At 49.9% G+C, this 15,962-nt stretch overlaps 4 protein-coding genes across 4 annotated transcripts; 3 read left to right on the plus strand and 1 right to left on the minus strand.

Moving 5' to 3' along the window:
• Positions 1-540: 540 nt before the first annotated feature.
• RTC1 (WD repeat protein) lies at positions 541-4,689 on the plus strand (the record flags this gene model as incomplete). Its single annotated transcript, XM_043285099.1, has 2 exons — positions 541-812; positions 879-4,689. 2 exons carry the CDS (start codon positions 541-543, stop codon positions 4,687-4,689), a joined length of 4,083 nt encoding a protein of 1,360 aa, XP_043133824.1.
• Positions 4,690-7,183: 2,494 nt separating this feature from the next.
• Positions 7,184-9,051, minus strand: ACHE_20761A (uncharacterized protein; the record flags this gene model as incomplete). The annotated part of the gene is made up of 2 exons (XM_043285100.1): positions 7,184-8,080; positions 8,146-9,051. 2 exons carry the CDS (start codon positions 9,049-9,051, stop codon positions 7,184-7,186), a joined length of 1,803 nt encoding a protein of 600 aa, XP_043133825.1.
• A 248-nt stretch (positions 9,052-9,299) lies between these two features.
• Positions 9,300-11,177, plus strand: ACHE_20762S (splicing factor cactin; the record flags this gene model as incomplete). The annotated part of the gene is made up of 5 exons (XM_043285101.1): positions 9,300-9,797; positions 9,861-10,343; positions 10,394-11,023; positions 11,078-11,110; positions 11,160-11,177. 5 exons carry the CDS (start codon positions 9,300-9,302, stop codon positions 11,175-11,177), a joined length of 1,662 nt encoding a protein of 553 aa, XP_043133826.1.
• A 1,661-nt stretch (positions 11,178-12,838) lies between these two features.
• Positions 12,839-14,521, plus strand: ACHE_20763S (forkhead box transcription factor; the record flags this gene model as incomplete). The annotated part of the gene is made up of 2 exons (XM_043285102.1): positions 12,839-13,726; positions 13,787-14,521. 2 exons carry the CDS (start codon positions 12,839-12,841, stop codon positions 14,519-14,521), a joined length of 1,623 nt encoding a protein of 540 aa, XP_043133827.1.
• Positions 14,522-15,962: the final 1,441 nt, after the last annotated feature.

Here is a 15,962-nt window from a genome sequence, read left to right on the forward strand (position 1 = left end):
CTGTCATATCACTTCCATTCTCTATCGAACAGGTAGCCTGTATAAATGTATAAATTGACCTAACCAGAGTACTGTACTTATGCTTTCTACTCCATACCCTTAAAGATATACTTTGGACTTCGTAGTCGTGTATGGCTCATTTCTCCGAATCAACCCACATCATACGCCATAGATATATTTTAGGCATTTTCCCCTATAATACTACTATTATATAGCTGAAATTGTCTCCAGTGTTGGTAATTGCGTATCTCTCTAGCAGAAGGAAAGTAACCAGCAATCATGGGCCTGTACTCATTCACTCTCTGCATCGCAACCAACATACTGACTACCCTCTCCGCCTTCCCGTTCCGGTCTACATTTTACTCCCCTCACACATTCAATCTCTCTCCTCTCCCACTCTCTGTTCTCCTTTAATCCTCCTCATTGTCCACTTGTTTCCTAACTGCTCATCGTCGGTCCTTTCCCGGCCCAGCGATGGAGCTCCAATCGGCCTTAGGTTGAGTTCCATCCTGCGTTGGTCTCAACTGGACTGCTTTCACCATGTCGGACCTTTCGCGTCTCTCCACCAACGTCACCTCTACCAGCAGCAATAGCAGCACTACGAACCTCGCATCGCCCGTTCCTCCTCCTCCACCGCCTCCTCCGGCACATCAAACCAGCCAGAAATACTCTCATCGGGCAGCCAGCGCCCTGGCCAGATTTGCCCAACCATTCTTGTCTGCGTCTCGCCCGCCCAGTCCGCAGACCTCTTCCGCTGCCAATAGTCGTACCGAATTGTCTGCTGGTCCTCGTCACACGAGATCCAAGTCTTTGTATTACCCCCCCGAATCACATTTGTTTCTTTGGTGATATCCCCGCTCTAATTGGATATGAACTAGGCCTGGAGTTTCTCAATCAGTAACCCATAAAACCGGCATTCCCATTTCAGCTTTGGATATCTCGCCCCAACGGACCCATGCAGTAATCGGCGGCAAGGAGATCCTCAAGACCATTCGCGTATCGCCAGACCATTCTTCGGAGGAATACAACTTGCGCAATGCGATCATTAGCTTTTCATCCACCCATTATGGGGGAAGTACGCTCTCTGCGCGGCACAAGGACCAGCTAGCGGTGAAAGATGTGAAATGGTCCCATGGGAATTTTGACCAGGTTATCGCCACGGCCGTAGCCAATGGCCGCATTGTTGTCTACGACTTACATCGTACCGGCCTCGAGTTCTGTCGTTTCCAGGGACATAGCCGCCAGGTCCACCGGCTGGCATTCAACCCGCACTTCCCAGCATGGTTACTTTCGGGGAGTCAGGATTCCTCTATTCGGATGTGGGACTTACGCATGGCCTCCTCCGAAAGGGGCGTTTCTACATGTGGTAGCAAGGAACTATACAATGGGAACAGTGATGCTATTCGCGATATCAGGTGGTCTCCAAGCGATGGCGTCATGTTTGCTACCGCCACGGACAGTGGTGCTGTTCAGCTGTGGGATTACCGCAAGACCAATGCTCCCTTGATGCGAATCACGGCTCACGATCGCTCGTGTTTTTCGGTTGATTGGCACCCAGACGGGAATCACGTTATTACGGGGGGCGCAGACCGGCAGGTCAAGGTTTGGGACTTCTCACCTTCGGCCGAGCGACGACAGAAACCGACTTTCCAATTCCGGACTCCGCAGGCGGTCCTGAACGCTCGTTGGCGTCCGCCCTCCTGGATCAGGGATTCGTCGCAGGGCTCGAGCGATTGGCAGTCGTTGCAAGTGGTGACGTCCTATGACAAGGAGGATCCACGCATCCATCTCTGGGACCTGCAGCGCCCACATATACCCTTTCGGGAATTTGATCGGTATGACACCCAGGCGGCCGATCTGCTCTGGCATTCTAAGGACCTCTTGTGGACGGTGGGGGATTCTGGAGCTTTTACCCAGACGGATGTTCGATATGCGCCCCAAGTGGTCAATCGTCGTCCGACAGGCTCCATTGCCTGGAGTCCCAATGGCGAAGTGCTCGCGTTCATGCAGAAGCGTCCTCGTCGAAGTCCTCTGGGTCTTACCACTTCAGAGTTTCTAGGCTACGAGGCAAACGAGAGCAACGCCAGCGAGAGGGGCCTGGGTCACAGCCCAGCTGACGATATCCTGGATGAACCGTCCTTCACGTCTGCCATCCGTCATCGACATACGAAGTCTGTTGGTGCCCGGCCGTCAAAATCGCTGGGCAGTACGCCACCTGGCGCTCCGGATTTCATTCCCGTTGCCCCGCTGGAACAAGCATTGTCGAAAAGCAAGGCAACAGGACCCCGGCAGCTGGGAGTAATGGGTAGCATTCCGGGAGCCACGATGGATTCGACCCTCTTCCGATATTTAACTTGCCAGTACTGCGCTTTAATGGGAAGTAGCGACGAGAAACCGGTTCCCTCTGACCTTTTACGGTCTCTTCTTGAGTCATTCGATTATAATGCAGAGTCTGCAGAAGCGGCTTCCCTTTTCCAGTTGGCTCAGACCTGGAGAATCGTCAAATTTGCCGCCCTACAGGCGCTTCAGATCAAGGCACGAGAGCAGCTCCGGTCGACTGACAAGACTGCCAGCGGCGTTAAGAAGAAGATGTCCAAGGAAGTCCTACTAGGCGAGAAAAGTCGTCCACTAGACGAGAGCAGACATGACAAGATGAAGAACCGGTTGTTCAAAGGTGTCATGGAAACGGAGGGGCATCGAAATGCGCTCTCTGACGGGGAAAGCCTTTCCAATCTGGCTACACCCCTGGCCCGTCCATTGCCGGATTCCCCAATAGGATCGGACAGCAGCGTCACATCCAACGTCGGGCTGGCTGATATTCAACCGCTACCACCGTCCGTTCTCAGTTTGAATACGGGCACCCTGGACTCGAAGGATTGGTCTGACATGGACGCCCGCGACTCCGTACAGTTCCAGCACCGTCAATCGACTTCAAGTGACCATATTTCGTCAACAAGTTCCCTATCAGGACAGGTCCAAGGCTCCGCGTCTTCAGACTTTGCTGACCAAAGATCAGCTCCGCGGGCAATCACTGGTCGGGTCGACTGGCACGGCTCCGAAGAGGATGAATATGCACAGAGAATCGAAGATAAGCGAGCAGCCATCCGTGACTATAAACAGTTTCCCAAGAAGGTACTATCGCTCGAATCACCTATAGAATCAAAGCCAGCCAACTTTCATCACCATGAATCATCGGATAGCTTCCCTATGTTCTCTGCCTCTACGGAGAGTTCACGTCCCTCCAAGTCAATCGGTGCATCTTTTTCTCCCACGTCGAAGATGTATGATATCGCCGAGATCGGTGAGCACAGGAAGAAAGCAATAGATGGCGAAGCCACTGAGCGAAACCAAATTAGGTCCCGTAGTGGCTCGCTATTGGAAGCTGATCCTGTGCTTGTGCAGGATAAAGGAGCTGTGCGGACTAACATGTCTTTCGAAGAGAGCTTGCCGGATACTGACCATGTTCATCTTGAACGACCTTCTAGTCCCCCAATGCTTCTGAAAGAGTCCAACCCTCTTGAATCGCCTAACCAAGAAGAGGATCTCCAAGTCGACAAAGACTCGATAGCTTCTCACACCGCAATACCTGAAGCCACTGAAGATATTTGTGGAATGGCACTTCCTATTCAGTCAGACATGACGGAAAACAAGCCTTGGAGCGTCGAATTTTTGATGAGGGAGGCAATCCGGCATTACCACAGCAACAGCACCCACGTCGATATCCAGACTGCTGCTCATCTGCTCCAGAAACTACATATACTCTTCCAGGATTGCGATAACATCCTTCCTTATGAGGAATGTGAGATGATATTTAAAACATACAACGAACAGCTGCTGCGACAATCGATGTACCTCGAGGCCGCGGAGCTGCGGCTTCTCTGCGTTCCGTCCTACCCGTCCGTGTATGACTATGCACAGATGGACACTTTCATCAACGTCTTCTGTTTTAAATGCAAACGACCATACGAAAACCCGAAACAGGATAACCGTCGTTGTCATCGCTGCGATACGCCTCAGGACCCCTGTGCTATCTGCATGAGCCTCGATCCGCCTCCTGAATGGGTTGCGGAGCAGTCAGAATCTCTAGCGCGCACCGATGACTCTGAAGAAGATCCCGAAACCGCAACGCAGCTTCTGTCGCCTGGTTCATCACTCCAAACAGAGCCCATCCCCCCGTCTGAAATGCAGCAGTTTAAAGAACCGTATTTGGACTCCTTCACCGCTCCACGGCCCAAGGGATCATCCCTTTGGACTTGGTGCCAAGGCTGCGGACATGGCGGCCACATGGCCTGCATCACCACATGGCTGAACGACGTTTCAATGAGCGAAGGTGGCTGCGCAACCCCAGGCTGTATGCACGACTGCGGGCCAGGCCCACGCCGTGAACAAAATCGTGCCGCAATGCTCGAGGAATCCGAACGCCGCGATCCTGTCGGCCGCAGAACAGGTGCAGGCTTCGCTAGACGAGATCGCTGGGACATGACGGAGAGTAACGCTGCGGAGAAAGCTCGGGGCATGCTGGGAGTTGGACCTGGTATTCCGGCCGACGGTGCAATGTCCTCAGGGACTATTTCGCCAAAGAAAGTACGGCTTGTCACACCTAGCGAGCAAGGGAAGCGACGGGCCGGTACGACTCGAGTTAGCCTGGGGGGTGCAGTTGAGCAGGGAGGCCGTGATCGTCTGACGTAAGGAACGCAAGAAATTTTCCTTTCTGAACTCCTTTTCGCATTGTTTATGGTTCTGGGGCGCAGCTTTGTATTTTTTTTTTCCTCGAAAGGGTTATGCATAGGGAGGTTTCGTGTGATTCTCTTTTCTTAATACCCTTCACGTTATTGAACATGATACCCCAGTGCATATGTACTTTTTATTTTGAATTTTACACTCTTAATCAGAATGATTCTCAAGATTATTGCAATTTTACACGTACTATCACACGGCTGCAAAACAAGGAGAAAAATGATGACTGTCAAGAATTGAGCTTCTAGAGCTCACTGAGATACCCCGTAACGGAAAGCCTCCAGCCTCAAGTCGAAAACCCAAGAGCATCCTCTGTCCCTCTCCCGCTTTTTTTAAGAGGCAGGAAAAATGAGGTGTTTCTACAGTTACTCTAACACCCAGTTGCGCATCTTTACGGGCCCTAACCATGTTCTCTCGGCCTCTATCCTCTATAATTCTCGACGCCGCATTTTTATCTGCCATTCCCCTTCTTCAGAAGACAAAGTCATCACAAAATCCCTCTAACAAGCACCATCCCGCAACTCCCTCAATCTCTGCCCCCACTGTCCTGCAGTCACAACCTCCTCCAACGTCCCACTCCTCTCCCAACCCTCAACGGCCGTCATGGCTATCAGCTCCATGGTACCTTTCTCCTCCCATTTTCCAGCGATTTTATTGCAAGTGAATGGTTCAAATGACTAAAATCTACATACTCCATAGTTATGGAATGGTAAAGGATGCGGGTTGAGCCATACAAGACTGCAGATGATATTTTTTTAGCTTAGATGCTGAGTGACCTTCAAAGTGTAAACATGATAGGTGTGTTGTCATTTAAAAAAGCAATCGAATCTATAGCAGACTGCAGTACATTCTTGTGTATCGATTATATGGTGCTGTCTATTATCAATAGGTTAGGGTTTCTGAAATAGGAATTTGAATGTGCAAGAATAATACTGGATGTGACGTAAGAGCCATTAATACTGCTGCCAGTACTGTCTGGGCCATGTGTGTGTGTGTGTGTGTGTGTGTGTGTGTGTGTGTGTGTTTTGAAAGCCTTTCCAAGACAAATCGAGCACCTGCTGTTCAACGTGTCAAAAAATCGAGTTCGATTCTGATTTGAACTCAAACTCGACTCAGAACTCATCTAGTCCCAGTATTAAATGACTAGAGTGATTACATCGTACTATTGAGCCCTCATTTATCGGATTTGCAATGAGTGAATACCTACTCGGACGCGTCTTCTTCTTTTCTTCCTCTCTCTCTCTCGAGCGCTCGCCCATCCGCATCTCATTATCCCATAAACTCCAACTATCCTTTGACCTTCGTCTCCTCGCTAATCCACCTCATTAACCTCCTTCTCTCTCGAATCATCACCATAATGAGGCTGTCAAAAAGGACCACCTCCATATCATTTCGGCACGCCCACCTTGTTCGTTCAGCGTTGGTTTGCCTTATTATTCTATGTCTGCTTCCTGTGTGTAGCCCAACAACGAACTTGAAGGACGACGCTGAGACCGACCAGAGGAAACTTACCCCTGTCCCTCCTCCCGTTCCTCCCGTCGAGCCCTATAACAACGCTTCCCCCTGATCGTTGACGCCCAGCAAATCAGCCTGTCGCCTCTTGCTTATGCAAGCTCGGGAATAGTAATCTGCATCTGCATCTGCATCTGCATCTGCATCTGCGTTTGTGTTAAACAGGTCCTCAGGAGCAAGCCAATACAATGTCATTCAATTCTCAAGCCTAACGTTTGCAAAGATTCCCTGACCCTGTCGCAGTCAGTCCCTCTTCGCTCGAGGAGCATCGTAAAAAGCACATCGAGTTTGACCATGTCGTCCAAGAGCTCATCACAAATTACAAGCAAAATATCGTATCCAGGGATTGTCAGGAGGATACGAAAAAGCTTCTTAGTGAGAGAGGACCAGAATCCCTCCGCAGCCAGTTACGAATGCAACAGGTTGTCTCTTTTCTCTGAAACCTTCCGCTTATCATGGTGCTGAAACTTCCTGCTTCGATTCATTCAACAATCAACAATAGACCGCACTATTCTGTTGTGCTTGCGGTTGATATAGTCCATGATAAGCCAGATCTACCTACATCCGGACTGGCGTGCAGGAGATATCCTTTCAAAATTTTGTCGTTGTCATAGTTTCTAACAAAACTCGGAACCTGTGCGTCTCGTGTGTCTCAAGCCCAAGCCTGAGGTTCGAGTGAAAGGGTTGATAGCTCAAACTCACTTTAGCTCGACCTGATGACATGCTAAGTCCAAGGCCTGATTTTTCACGGCTGTCACGCCCATCAATGGTGATGATAGATTTCATATACACTGATAGGAGGTAGAGAAAGCCACAAAAGAAAGACTTGTGAGGAGTTGATAATTTATAATAAATTTGATTAAATGCGCCCATCTGTATGTATAACCGTACTCAAAGGTCCATTGTGTATGGCCAAACCCACAATATCCAACATCTAGAACTTCCGCTTTTTCTTCGCCGGCGCCTTACTCTTCACCTCCAATTGCTTCTTCAACTCCTCTCGCTTCCTATCTGCTTTCTCCTGCCCCGTCTCTTCCTTGTCAGGCTCTGATTCTGGCTCCTTTATTTTGGATTTGCCCTCCTGTGACTCTTGTTTAGGCCTGATTCCTATCCCCGGTGGTGAGGGTGATCTAGATTCAGATTTACGTTTGAGGCATGGCCTTGGTGCTGGTTCGGGTTCGGGCTCAGACTTGGCTGTTGTGGTTGGTTTGGACTTCTTGCCGCCGATAACGCCTAGTTTTCCTGCGCGTTCTGGTTTAGGTTGTTGAGGTTGTGATGGAGGCGGTGGTGATGCTGACTTTGACGGTTCTGAAGTTGGGGAGGACGGGACTGGGGGTGGAGCTATAGACTCTTTGGGTGGCTTCTTCTTGCCACCTATTACACCTAGACCACCGCGAGGCTTCTTTTGCTGCGGTTCTTTTACTTTGGGTTTAGGGGGTGATGGTTTGGGTAGTGGGGTTGGCTGACGACGCTCGTCTTGATCCGAAGAGGCATCTGAGTCTGTTGGTCGATCTGAGGGCGTGGCTGATGGTGTTTTGACTGATCTGGTGGGTCGTGAGGGTGGCTCTTCAAGATCTGAGGATGATGATCTTGTTGATGGCGGTTGTGAATATGGTTCTTTGCGTTCGGGCTCTGGCTCAGGTTCGGCGCCAGGTGACTTTGGTTTTTCCTTTGCGCCGCCGATTTTCCCAATCCCTTTGGAGGGTTTTTGTTGGGCTTTTTGCGGGAGTGGAAAGGGTGACTTTGGTGGTTCTGGTTCGGGTTTCTTCGAGAGTTGAGGTTCTTTTCTGGTAGGTTGTTGCTGTTTGGATTTCGGAGGTCTCTCTTGACGCTGTATTGTAGAAAGCAATTCTTAATGATCATATTAGAAGGATGCAGTCGAGGCTTGATACATACCTCAAATTCGTCGTCATCGTCTTCAGAAGCTGTGTCCACATCCATTTGGTCTGCATCCTTGGTGGCTTTAGGTTCTGGCTCTGACGTTTCATTTCTTTCCTCTGGCTCAGGGCTGACTACAGCAGTGCTGTGTATGTCCAGCGATTCCCACCATCCGTCCGGTGGCGGGTGGACTTTCTCCTGGTCTGAGGCTGAATCAGGCCCCGAAACCTCTCTCAGGATGGCCGACGTGAGACGCGACTCAGGAGAGGACTTGTTCGTCTCATCCAACCACGCCTGCTCGTCAAACGGCGCAACCCCTCTGATGTATTTCGCCGCCTGGGCTAATGATGTCTGTTTTCGAGCGCCGCGCAGCCCAGAGATGCCGGGGAAGATGGTGCTCAACTCAATACCCATCGCCTCAATCTTGTCGAAAAGCTTCCCCAGGACCCAGTCTTTCTGCTTAAGCTGGTCGAGAAGAGTCCGTTGGCGCAATTCCCGGTCCTTCTCTTCTCTCAGCAAGGGCAGAAGTAGGTGGTTTGTCGCAGCAGTTAATGGTTCCTTGGACAGGTATATATTCCATTTTAGTGGCCTCAACGGAGCAGGAAGTTTCGTCGTTAGATGTAGTTCTAAGGAATCGGTATTGGCTCCGCTGGTCAGTGCCATACTGCTCCCGGGATTGCTGCGGAGCGCCTCTTCGATCTTTTGAAGTAGAACTCTGAATTGCTCAGAATCTTCGCTTGGATCAATAGTCGTGTCGTCTTCATCGGCTCTCTTGCGAATCTGTCGATTGCTGAGCTTCTCCGACCACAGTAGAGTCAGATCCGTGATGTATATCTCGTAGCCTTTAGATGTCCCGCTGTAATTGTAGAGGAGCGGAGGAAGTCCCTCGCGCTTTGGGAGGCGTAGTCTCTGCCATTTCGACATCCTGAAAGTCACAATGACAGAGAATCCAGAGAAAGATGAGTTGAAATGTTGCTGTTGTTCACTATGACTGCCACAAGGCAGCCAGTGCACGTGCCACCGCGGATCGTTCGCCGCCCGGAGACAATTCTGGAAGCTTTCGAAGAGCTGCAGTTCTGTCGCCAAACAAACATTCGAAATACTTGGATTTTCCTCTCTCTCTAATAGATGCGATTTTGAGTACTGACATTGTCTATTCTTTTGACTTCATAATGTCGTCGCAACTTCCAGATAGATCGAGTACGAAACGAAGCCGCTCCCGTTCTCCGTCATCCTGGCGACAACCCCAGAAAGTCCCGCGCAGATACGACGAAGGCGACCGACGGCGAGAATGGGACAACCGGCCATCGCAGGGCCAACCGCGAAATATGAAAGACCAAGTGCGGTTGAATCAGTTGCAGGAGGATGAACAGGTGCGAGAATGGGTGGCGCAAGAGGACATCTTCGTCCTCAAACAGGCCAAGAAGAAGGCAGAGATTCGCGTCAAGGAAGGCCGTGCGAAGCCTATAGACTGGCTTGCGGTGACTCTGCGCGTGATTGATCCGACCAGGAACCCGCTGGACGATGAGATCGCAGACTCGGAGCTTGACCTGGTAGACCCGGACGGGGTGTTTGAGGGGTTGTCGCAAGGGCAACTGGGTGATCTGGAGAAAGATATTGATACTTTCTTGCATCTGGAGAACAATTCTCAGAACAAGGATTTCTGGAAGGTAAACCTATCTCGGTTTGCTATTGCGCATTCGATGAGACGTGGGACTGACATTATTCCCTAGACCATGAAGATCATCTGTCGAGATCGCCAAAAGACCACCGCTCCCCAAGGACGTGCCCTCAACTCTGTCGCTGCTGATATCAACCGACTCCTTAGTTCCAAATCATACGAACAACTTCAGACGCTGGAAGTGCAGGTCAAGAAGAAGCTGGACTCCAACGAACCGATCGATACCGATTACTGGGAAGAGCTGCTACGCAGTCTGGGGGTGTGGAAGGCTCGGGCGAAACTGAAGAAGGTCTACCAGGCCGTCATTGAAGAACGTGTTCGGGGATTACGCCAACAACAATCAGAAGAAGCTGAATCTGTCCGCGCCAAACTCGCTCCTCTTGCGCCGATAATCGAAACGGGTTCAGATGAGAAGGTAGCTGAGGTTATTGATGAAGATGAATTTAAAGGACTGGATCCTGATCCTCTGCTACAAATTCGTCCTGAGGATAAGGTTCTTGAGATAGTCGATGAGAGTGCCTTTTTGAACCAAGTGGTATGTATTTTGTCGCGCGGGTTGGTAGGCATTTGCTGACGACAATATAGGTTTGCGAGCGCCAAAAGATTATGAAGATGGGCTTCGTTCCTCTTCGCCAGCGACAAACAGAGAAGCCGTCTGCGGCTGCTCCGGTCAACCAGACATCTAATGCGCCAGTGACAGGCGCAATTTCTCGTTTCTCCGCAATTCCGAACGAGGACTTCTCGCAAGCGACCAAGGCACTTTATGAGAGGGAACTTGCCAAAGGGGTTAGCGAAAACGAAGAGATCTTTACCGGCGAAGAGGCCGTCAGCACCAATACACGTCCACAATGGGCCAGTAAATACCGACCGCGCAAACCACGATACTTCAACCGGGTGCAGATGGGCTACGAATGGAACAAATACAACCAAACGCATTACGACCACGATAACCCGCCACCGAAGGTTGTCCAGGGGTACAAGTTTAACATCTTCTATCCGGATCTTATCGACAAAACAAAGGCTCCGACGTACAAGATTGAACGCGAGCATGGAAGAAAACGTGGACAGTCGTTTGCTCAGGCCGGGGAGGAGGACACATGCCTCATCCGGTTTATGGCAGGACCGCCGTATGAGGACATTGCGTTCCGGATTGTTGACAAGGAGTGGGACTATAGTGCGAAGAGGGAGCGAGGGTTTAGGACCACTTTTGACAAGGTATGCTTCGTCACGTTATGATTACCACACAGTGGTGCTAAGACCAGCATACAGGGCATTTTGCAACTGCACTTCCAATTCAAGAGGGTATGTGCTCTCCTCTTTACTCCCTCTTTTCCTTACTCACGATTCGCAGGTCTATTACCGCAAGTGATCACAGTCGACGACAGCGCTTCGTTATCGGTTGGCATTATGTACGATGTTTGATTATCATCATAAAGCAGAAGGTGGAGCGCATGGAGTCGGTCGGCATTTGGATCATCGCATTCATCTGGATACAATTTCCTAGGCGACATTATTGGACTTCAACTTTGAGCCGGATGCGACCGTACGGGCTCAGGACGCGCACAGCTCAGATGTATCATATGAAACATTTCAGTTTTCAGTTAATCTCCAAGACGTGCAGCCAACGGAGATTTATTATCTTGGTGTTCCTGATGCTTATTTTGACCTCCTGTTCCTCCGTGCTTCATCGTTCAACGCCCGTCACCGCCAATAGGTCACGTGTATCCCCCCGGTCCATTTTGCATTACCCTCAGCTTCTTCTGGTTCGACATTCTCTTCTATGATCCCAGCAACTTCCTCTATAGGAAGTCGGGGTGAGAATGGTGACACGATATGGTTCTTGCGGTCAGTGGCTCCGTGGCGTCTGGCTTGTTCGGGGCAAGGAAGAGGCCCCGGTGTCTCTGCAGGACGATCTGAGGCATAACAATGATGCCCAGGTTCTTTTTCTCCCAATCCTATTCCGACTTTTCTTTCTTTTTTCTTTGCCAGGGGATGCTTGCCAGGAACAATACCTCAACCTCATAGCGAAAGTACGGTGAAGATATGTCTTCCGGAGGAAAAGTCCTTACTTATCAGCCGTGCGGCCAGCGAGATACAGGTCAAGAAATGCAGTTATCCGGCCATGCACTTTTACCAGTGTCATGAAGGTATCCCGGCCAGCGTCAAGGATTGTACAGTAGGTTCTTTTGAACATATCGCCAGGTGAGCCATGCTGTAGCACAGGATCCCCAGCGTCAGTTCCCAGGTGATTATCTGTCTGTACAAATTGAGGCTGCACAATGCCGCTGTAGAACGAGCGACTAACTGGATAATACGCTAGAATTATGATTCATTGGGTTCACTTGGAGAGAGTGAGGGAGAAGCCGATGGTTCAGTTGGCAGAAAGCGAGGCAAGCGATGAAAAAATGCCAAAAAAAAAAAAAAAAAAAAGGCGAAGGAAAAGAAAAGAAAAATAAATAGAAAAATTAATTGTAAAGTATCCATTTTCTTTTCTTTTTCCTCGTTTTTGTTATTATTTTTTCCTTTGACAAGGACTGCATGAGATCAGCCGCTGCATACTATACTATACCCCGGCACAGTATAGTACACACACACACCGCGAGACATGCACACGCGCCTTATGCGCTGGCATGGTTTGGTCAGTTCTGCTTCTATAGAGGCATCATTGAGAGGACAGGGCTTGCTTCACATTCTGACTGGTCAACATCCTTCTGGCGTTGAGGCCCTATCCGGCGTCTTCCAGTGACCGGTTAAACCTGAACTGACAAGGGTTTGTTATTATTTTTCTATGGCCTGTGCCCGCTGGTATTTTCCCCTTCTGAATATTATATTGTCTACTTCTTTTATTTATTATTTTATCTCCTCTTCCTTGAAGGTTACGACTGCTTACGGGGTTCTTGTTCTCTCAAGCAAACCAGCGTTGCAAATATCACCCAGGATCAAAGTCAGCATCATCATCAAGCTTGCTTGGTACAAAGCCTGTGATTATTCGAATCGAGTCTGCTGGCTCGCGTATTTGAACCACGCGACATGGATTGTCCGTCTCCCATTTACAACCTCCAACCGGGCCTGTCTCCCGTCGACCAGGGGACTCGGCAGCATCAGCATCAGCATCAGCGGAGTCCCTATATGGCGAAACGATCGGAGTCTTCGCCTTCTGTCAGCTCTGGCATTTTCGAGGATGACTTCTTTTTCTGCGATCCTTGCCCCTCCTCGGTCGAGAATTGGACAGAATCCAGCCCAGACAGTGTGCTATCGACCTGGGGACTGGGAAGCTCCCATGAATCCACGCTCAGCCCGTTGTTCTCACCTCAGAGAGTGCCGTTGTCTGGATCACTTTTCGACGCTGACCACCACCAATATCGACTCCCTCAAAACACGGCCAATGTGTCTTGCTCGACAACGACAACGACCGGGCCAACCACAGACTCTATCAAGGTAGAGCAGCACTCACCTTTGAAGACATCCCTTGATCCTTTTTTCGATTGGGCCTACGATGGAGACTTCAACATCTCGTATAATTTCGAAAGCTATTACCCTCCCTCCTCATCTTCAGAGATCCCGGCATCTCCGTCTCCTCAATATGAAACCTTGGCCCCGACTAAGGCGGGGACAAAGTCGGCAGTGAGCCCACCCTTATCCCCGCCGGCGTTCTCGAACCCTTCTCCGATTACCACTGTCAAGGCCGAGCCACAGCCAGAGCGCGCAGATTCGCGTTCGAGTTCGAGCGTCAGCGCACCACTGGATACCGCGGACCTTCCGTATTCCAAGTTGATTTACCTTGCTCTTTTCTCTGCAAAGGACAGGAAACTCCCTCTACAAGGTATTTACAGGTGGTTCGAACTGAACACTACCAAGGGCAAGGAGGGGTCAAAGGGCTGGCAGAATAGTATCCGCCACAATCTTTCCATGAACGCAGTATGACTCTCTCCTTCCCTGTTTCGGAAGAGGAAGACCAATCTGACCAAACCTCCGCAGTCCTTCATGCCTTCTCGAGAGGAATCGCCCAACGGCAAACGAGCCGTAAACTACTGGCGACTAACGGAAGATGCAATCAAGAGAGGCGGCATCCACCCTACGACGCGATATCGAAAACAGGCGAATCAGCGAAAAGGTCTAGGATCGGAAGCCCCGGCTCCTCAACGTCAGCGGTCTGGGGCTAGAGGCGGGAAAGCAACGAAAATCACGGCTAGAAACCGCGGGCATGCCAACGCGGACGAGCTGTCACTAGCCTCGGCAGCAGCACGATACCATTCAGCCGCGGCCACAGCGGCTGCACAACGACAACGACAGTACTATCAGAAGCAGGCCCAGCAGCAGCAAAGACCGATCCTGCCCCAGTTGAAACTCGAGCAGTCGCAGGAGCAGCACCAGCACGGACTCCAGCAGCGGCACCAACAGCAACAGCAACAGCCGCCAAACGAACTCTATTACTATCAGCGGTACACTCCGTGCCCCACGACAGCACTGCCAGGATATTCCGAAGCTGCTCCTGCAGCATCGACTGACAGCTTTGATTTGAGCAATCTTGTTGGCCGTGCGGGCCCTCCTCGGGACACCCCTGTCATCGGCGACATGGGTGGATCGGAGAGTCTCCCGTTGGAACTTGGTGCGTTATGTGGTATGTCGTATTCGACCTACAACTCTCCCAACAGGTTCTTTCAGGATGGACAGCTTCCCAATGGACTCCCCGGTGGTGGCTGGACATCCTGAGATCACAACAAATCTTCTCCTTGGTGTATAGGTGTACACGTACACTACATACTCATATACTTTGTACAGAAGGGTGGAATGACTACGAGAGGTTCAGTGTGAAAGGGAGGATTGTGTGAGATATTATTGTCAAGTCCACCCGATCGATTTCTCCTTTGTTATTGGCACCGGTCACTTGTGATTATCTCCTTCATTTTGCATATATTTTTGGGTCTCGATTTTTCTTATTGGATACCTTTTGTTTCTTACTGGTTTGGGGATATTATCATCTGTCTGGCGAATGAGATGGCCAGCTTGCGCATACCTGTTGCATTTCGGTTACTTTACTTGCTTTTTATTATTCCCTCATGATTTTCTTCACCTGGTAGTGTGGCATTCAGAATTGGTAGATTTTATTTTCTGTTATCTCCTGTGTCCTGTGTCATGAATTATGATGATTATGATTATGACGGCATTGGTTCTGTTTCGGGTTTGCATTTGATATTATTAAATGAAATGAATATAGCCGCCTTTTGCGGCCATGTATTTCTAGATAATTTTACACAGCAGGCAGACAGCAGGCAAATGGATAACAGTCAGTTAAGTTAACGCCATACCAGTCCCCACGCAATCCGGTTCAGTTCGAAGCACCATAAGCGATACCCAAGACGGATTCATCGCCCAGAATACCGGATTCGGCCGGAAAACCGACTATTCGTCGGAGATGTATAGTTCAGCACGATATAGCTTATAGTACGGAATAGTTAGTGTGGTGGTTATAGTAGTGGTTACAGTGGTTATAGTAGGATACAAGTAACGAGACAAGACGGCTTTGCTTCGCCACGGGGGGGAAGGGGGGGATATTGTATTTCAAATGACGAGACAGACGACGATCTGTCACCTGCCTAATTCTCTTAAGTGGATTATCGCGAGTATTATTATTCTGAGTAATATTAATCGTCGTTCCAAGAGGAAGGCTGTAACCCTGTCCTGTATGTACCTCTGATCAGCACGGGCTGGAAGATTTTCAGCCGACGACCTGTCAGAAAGAGAAGAAAAGAGGGGGAGAAGCGTGTACAAGTACGACGAAGAAGAGGGTCTAGCAGCTAGCTAAAAGGGGAAATCTTTCAATGACAGACAGGCAAGAGAGGACAGTGCAAAGTCCATATCTGCCCATCGCATTTCAGCCAGTGTTCGTGACGAATCACAAGAACGAACCCAGAAAATCGGAAACTAGCCGACAGCCTTGCATGTGTCGCGTTCTTTTCTTAGTCATTTCTCTGTGTCTTTGTGGATTCGTTGTTGTTGTTCTAGTCCATCATGTATCGGAAGATGTTTTCTTTGTCCTCTGCGGATCTTCCTGGCTGCAGAAAATTTGACTATTGATATTGGCGTGGTCTGTCTTCTTCTAGAGTACTCGTGGTGTTTTGAGGGGCTGAATGGAGGGGGCACTAGTCTGTTC

The sequence above is a fragment of the Aspergillus chevalieri genome, chromosome 2, assembly GCF_016861735.1.
Source record: "Aspergillus chevalieri M1 DNA, chromosome 2, nearly complete sequence".
Lineage (NCBI taxonomy): Eukaryota > Fungi > Ascomycota > Eurotiomycetes > Eurotiales > Aspergillaceae > Aspergillus > Aspergillus chevalieri.